This window comes from Aristolochia californica, unplaced genomic scaffold, assembly GCF_029961685.1.
Source record: "Aristolochia californica isolate CCGP_79_NKW_82.1479 unplaced genomic scaffold, dmAriCali1.0.hap1 SCAF_2, whole genome shotgun sequence".
Taxonomy (NCBI): Eukaryota; Viridiplantae; Streptophyta; class Magnoliopsida; order Piperales; family Aristolochiaceae; genus Aristolochia; species Aristolochia californica.
Window position 1 is genome coordinate 34,432,989 of NW_027181881.1, and position 6,571 is coordinate 34,439,559.

A 6,571-nucleotide genomic window follows, 5' to 3' on the forward strand; every position below is an offset into this window, starting at 1 on the left:
TGTATAGCTTCCTGGTGGTGGTGCTCGAAGCCCACTGTCCTCCTGTCACCGGAGGAGGAGCTGGATTGATGCATCCATGGCTGCCATGGCCGAATGCAGGTCAGCAGTGGTCTGACGAACCTCGTCAATGGATTGATATTGAGCCTCTGTCCTCTGACGATTTTCCTCAATCAGTTGACGTAAATCCTCTGCGGAAGAGGACTCCCCAAGGGTGGACCTATCTGATACCAAGATGTTGGGATCTTCCCAGGCCATGGATCTTGTCACCCTTCTTCCCTCTCTTCCCTCCAGATTGGTTGTTGACGCTGGAAGAGAACTCCTATTCTTGGAACGTGTAATGGTGGAAATGGATTGAGCCCTGAGGAAGCTCGACCTGGACCTCTGAGGGAGAATCCGACCTGGCTAAAACTAAATGATTCAATGCTTAATCTTCATTCAGCTCTTTGTCCCAATAAATAGGTTTGGGGACGAAATTACAACTCAAACCCATGGGTCACATGGTTCACGTAAAATTACATTCAAACCAAACCAAACAAAATTCAACATATATGCAAAGGGAAATAGCATAATTTAATTCCTATGTCTGTTGATAACTCGGGATGCTGTGGAGTCCATAACAACCTCCCCCTCATGCTGGTTGTCTCTTTCAATAAGCCTAGCTGGCATAATATAAGTGAGAGTAAAATTACTCCTAACCTTAAGACATGCTCCATACTCTAGTCAAATAACTCATCCTGGATGTTGGTCACACTCCAGTAGGTAGTGGGTCTATAGGCATTGCTCAGAAGTGTAATAAAACCCCTTCACCACCGTGTTCCTCCATAGGACACTGACTCTCAAATGTTAGGAGTAATAAATGCCAATTAAGGGGATAACGAATAATCGCCTAGAAGATAATATTCTGGGGCCACCATGTGCTTTCTTCTTCATCAAAATAACTGATGCTGACAACAGTCAGCAACTGGGAAGTCCTTCAATAATAATGTCTCAGCGAAAGAGACACAATAGCAGCAATTTAAATGGTCCTTGGCCTAATAACACGTACCAAATAATCTTTAAAAATCACCTGTAAAATAATCTCAGATAGTCCATCACTAAATAAGGAAGTTGCACCAAATAGTATGTTGGAACCGAATAATAATACAAGATAATTATCCAATCGGAGAAAAGGGGCCGATTTGAGCCGGGTCAGATATTAGACCAATATAGCCGAGTCACGAAATAAATAGGTATACAAACCGGGATTCGAACACGTATCACCGAGGGAGAAAATAAGTGGGCCGAGTCAGGTAGACCCGAATCCAAGTTGATCTGGATCGAGTTGGCTCGAGTTAACCCAAGCAGGAAGAAGTAGAAGCAGTTAACCCAAGGGTCGTTGGGTTAACTTGGCCCGGTCTTGGTCTCAGTCAAAAATCGGTGCTCGATTAAACCTCGTTTCCTAACTTAGGGAATTTGGCAACAATGCTTCTTCTTCCTCACTTCCGAACAAAGCGGGACAACAGTGATTGAACCGAAGATCCCGGAGTAGCAGCCAAAAAATGAAATACCAAAAAAGAAGATTCCATGGCTTGGGAGAATACCTATCACAAAGGCGTTTCCATCTGAGTTTCCTCAGAAGGTATGGCAGTTATGGAGATACTATCTGATAGTAGGAAATTTTGGGATGACAGCCACGAGACTTTCTAAAAAATAGAGATAACAGTAGCAACCGATGAATCTCTATAAATGGCAATGGAGTTGGCACAAGAAGACAAACTAGCAAGAGATTTCCCAAAATAAATCAGTCCAGTGGCAGACATGCTTCGGAAAAAAATCGAACAATTGGCTCTGTTTGGAACTTGAATTCCTCCTCACTGACGGCTTTTGCATCGGTTACGTCAGTGCCATTTAGGAGGAAACAAAGTCTCTTGTATGATGGCTGATTGACGTTGTCTTGTTCCTGGGGTGGGTTTTTCTTTAGAGTAATAGGTAGCCGCTATTTCTGTTTGGAGTCTGTTCTAAGCCAGCTTTGCTCCTTCCAGAGTGGCGACGTTTCAGAGCCCGCACGCCGGTCAATCGATGCAGTTTTTCTACCACATGCAGGCCAGGTGTCACCGCTACACGATTTGTGTATTCCCAATATGAAAGATGCCAATCCAAAGTCTAACGTCACAACGCTATAGTTACAAGTGACAAGAGTTGACGGCACATAAGGAAAAGACAAGACAACATTTCTGACTTTAGGTGAAATAAAGAAAGTTCTGATGGGCACGTTTGCATCATCAAAGTCCTCCAATCCGTTGAGCCACAGAAGGAAACTTCTAGACATGAGACCTCCTGTCTTCGAAGGAGCAGTACTCTACCGGGAGAAGAAATAGATGAAGAGAGAGGTAGCTAAGATGGTGATGGTAAAAAAAGAAATGGGTTTTAGAAGCAAAGACAAGGAAGGTAGCACTTTAATGGTTCAATGTGCAAGACACATTTACACCAAGACTAAAACAAAATATGGTTCCGGACCTCCAGGCAAGCACACCCACAGACCATGGGACACATCCAGGGAGACAAGCTTTGTTTTAGGATAGAATGAAGATTGTAGGCATCGAAAGCTATCATGCTTTGTTTTCATTAAGGATGGAAGAAGATAACGTGAAGAAAAAAAATATTTGGAATTCTAAAATGAAACCATAAGTATGAGTCTTGAAAATCAATGCTCTGATACCATGTTGATTTTCAGGACTCCATGGATTTAGCTCATGGAGAAAAAGAGAGAGAGACCCATTAGGAGAAAACATGAGAAAGAAGAGGTTATGGACTTGTGTCCTAACCCTCCCCCTAAGCTCAATTTATAGATTGATAGAAATATAAAATTACAATAATACCCAAGAACTTAAACTAATTACATCAATGCCATCTCTAATAGATGACTCTTTATTTACCTTCATGTCGTCATTAGATGGGCATGTGGGCCTTCTCCTTGTTCTGAGGGCCTTGAGCCCATCTTCCACTTCTATTGGATATGTGGACTGTACTTGATCTTATGGGCTTGAGCCCATATTCTAACACACTTGGATGTGTGGGCCTTCCTTGGTCATGTGATCTTGGGCCCACTTCCAACATTACCACTATGAAACTAACTAGTAGAAGACTAAAGGTTAAGAGCAGTTACTTCTAAGAGAGTTCGACCTGACTCATTCTTATTCACAACTACACCTTCAACTTGAAGAGCTTTGTTAAAGACTTGCTCAAGGGTGGTCACATCCTCATTGACCAATAGTCGGGCTCTAATAGCATCATACTTAAGCCCCAAACCATCCAAAAACCGGGCTACTTGAATCTGATTTTCTTTCTTACGAATGTCTTCAACATTCATAGTAAAAGGATGGAATGTACTAATCTCCTGTTGTAGTCCCCTAATCTCAGTGAAATAATCTGTCACTGATCTACTTCCATGCTTCATATTAAAGAACTTAACATATAACTCATAGATCCTTGACAAATTAATTTCGTGAGACAAAATGAAAGCCAAAGTAGTCCACATTGCCTTAACAGTACTACAAGTCAAAATCTGGTCATTAAATTTGGATTCCATACTGTTGACCAACCGGGTCATTACTAAATTATCTTTTGCCACCCAATCTTCAGTAACAGGCATCAAGGGATCATCAGTTATATATTTTGCCATTCTTATAACCATCAAATACATCAAAACTCATTGTTTACATAATTCCATCCATTCAACTGGATTCTAGTTATCTAAATAGATTGAGAGAATTTCACATCTGAGTTCTCTGTAGTCCTCTAGACAACAACCTAGGTATTGTAATCAGCCATTAAATATCACCAAACACAACAATTCAGTACACTAGAGCATCAATTAACCAAAGGGAAATACTTTCCCCAAATTTATATGATTCAAGTGGGCCTACACCAAATTCAATTAGGGCAATTCACCACCCAATTCACTCAATTTTAGTAATTGAGAAAGTAAATTGACGAAAGAATGACCTAATTGCAAGAAACCAGGATGATGCAAGCATTGGGTTGATGTCGCAGGGAGATTTTGAGAAATTTTCACTGATTTGGATCATCAAACACTTCTAAATCTCAAAAATCAATAAAATAGAAGTAATAATCATTTTCCAATAGGCTAACATAGGAAGAAAAGAGAAAAATTGGAAACTTTACCCTACCAGTCCATAGGGAAACCTTCATGGAGATTGCTAAAAATGGAGAGAAGATCCATAAAATCGAAAGAAACTTGGCCAAGACTTGCGTTACTGGTTGATACCATGAAAACGATGTGATTTGGGGAGAAAATAAAAGAGGAAAAAGAATTTTGGAAGATCACCAACTTTGCCACCTTGGAATCAGAGCCAGAAAGGCCTGTCCAACTTCTTTACAATCAGGGTTTAAGTGAAAATCTATAAAAGGATAAAAATACCCCTCAATACTCAAAATTACATCTCCTAAAACACATGGCTAAATTGACTGAAAATGTAAGTAGAGATAAAATTAAACATTCTCTATCTAATAGCCCTAAATAAGAGAAAAATATAATGTGGAAAATATCATAAATAACCAAAATAAGCCTGGACTTGTATTTAAACAATTATAAAGTCGGATAATGAAAGGTTATGTTGTGTGTCTAGTGATTTTGTACCTTTTCAGATCTGTTTCATGTCTTGTCCTTTTCTTTGTTGTTGAATGATTGCAAACTAATTTTTTGCATGCTCTTTTCATTAAAAAAAAGCTGCTAGATTCATGAAGGCAGCGTTTCACAAGTCAATTAATAAACATTTTAATGATGATGTAACGGTTCCCATTATAGTCTATTAATTAAGGTGCTTTCATTTTCTCCCTGAGTAATCATTCATATTGTTGTGTGGGAATAGTCCCACATTGATAAGAGTTAAGAAGTGCAATTGACTTAAATGTTGAACAATAGACCTCCTAAGTTGCAAGTTCTTTGGTTAGGCTTTAATTCTAACACATTTTCTATCCTGAAAATTATTGCCATAATTAAGAAGTTGTTACTAACATCTCGTCTTATTGAATTCTTTCACTTTATTTATTTGTTTACTTTCTTTATAAAGCAATTTGGACTTCCTCGCTCTACAGTATTGATTCCTTATTATCCTATAAAGTATCTCATTATCCAAAGGGGTAAAAATGGAAAAACTTAGGAAGAAAGAAGGCTAGATGAATATATGAATGCTTTGCTCTACATTCAGTTGGTTCTACTTTTTAATTGTTGAATTATTGACTATTTATTCAAACACAAGACCATATTGCATTCAACATAGGGGCTTCAGATAGTTTAGTTGTTCAAGGTAGTTGAAGACTGATAATGTAGTAGGTTAGGACTATACAATGGGAAAATTTTCAAAATTATAGAATCATAGGGCTCCACCTCTATTAAGATGTTTGCATGCTACTCCTTTTATCTCTACTCTGTTGAATGTTTTTCTTATTGATACTCCTTGTTATATCTAGACACTGTGTATTTACTTTTAAAAAAAAATTATCATGCATTCTTATAAATTTGGTAATTTTTATAACATCAGTATTTCTTATCTTCCAATATCTTTAATATAGTTCATTTTTGCCTTCAATTGTTAATACTTCGGTTTTGCTATAGGGAGTTTTTGGTTGATCTCATGGAAGCTCTAGGGACTCTTATCCCAACAAATATACTTAGAATGAAGGATGTTTTAGTGAATTCCTATAATCCAAGGTTCAGTAGTTTGAGGTCTTGGGCAATTGGTGATACGGGCATCAATCTGGCAAAGTTGGATCCCGTTCTTTTTTATTTTTGGGTATCATGATCCTTATAAAGGATACCAATGCTTTTGTCTATCACTCAACATGTTGTTTTTTATGAATCATGTTTTCTATTGAATTTTTGGAAAAGAGAAAAACTTTATTGACTTTATGTAATTAGAGTACATGAACCCCTATTTATGATAGAGGAAACTAGTAGAGTCCAATTACAATTAAACAACCGTTGTTCCAATTTCACCCAAACTCTAACACTTATTGATAAGTCCTAGCATAATTAAATAACCCAACATAAATAGAAGAATAACATGACTAAAGCACCTTTTAACTTAAACTCTTCTGTGAGACCTCCTTCCATAATAATTGTGGCTCTGTAAGACTTCTTATTGTGAGAGTCATGTAAGACTCTTCCATACTTTCTCTTCGACATTTTCCATATAGATTATCTAAAAAATTAAGAATTACTTACTACCCCTTTACCTCTTAGTGTTAATGATTTTATCAAACCATTAGACGAAACACAACTTCAACTACTCCTTTACCAGCAACTTCTTACAAAATCTATGTTCCTAACCCTTCAGCCTTATCAAAAAATAATCTCTAAAAAATTACCAAGTCCAACACCCTGTCCAACTTCCTCACCACCTTCTGGTAATAATGAAATCGGTCTTCCTTTTTACCCACCTTATTCATCTCATCCTCTACCTAAAATACCTAACCATCACCCTATGATGACAAGAGCAAAATGTAAGGCAGCTACCTCATCTTTTCAAGCTCATGTAGTCACACATTCATCTTAGCCTATATCATATAA

At 37.8% G+C, this 6,571-nt stretch overlaps 1 protein-coding gene across 1 annotated transcript; it reads right to left on the bottom strand.

Moving 5' to 3' along the window:
* Positions 1-3,124: 3,124 nt before the first annotated feature.
* Positions 3,125-3,661, bottom strand: LOC137954998 (uncharacterized). Its single transcript, XM_068801887.1, has one exon. The coding sequence runs from the start codon at positions 3,659-3,661 to the stop codon at positions 3,125-3,127; it is 537 nt and encodes a 178-aa protein (XP_068657988.1).
* Positions 3,662-6,571: the final 2,910 nt, after the last annotated feature.

Coding starts and splice junctions, on each gene's coding strand:
- LOC137954998 (XM_068801887.1), bottom strand. CDS start 3,661: ATGGCAAAATATATAACTGATGATCCCTTGATGCCTGTTACTGAAGAT.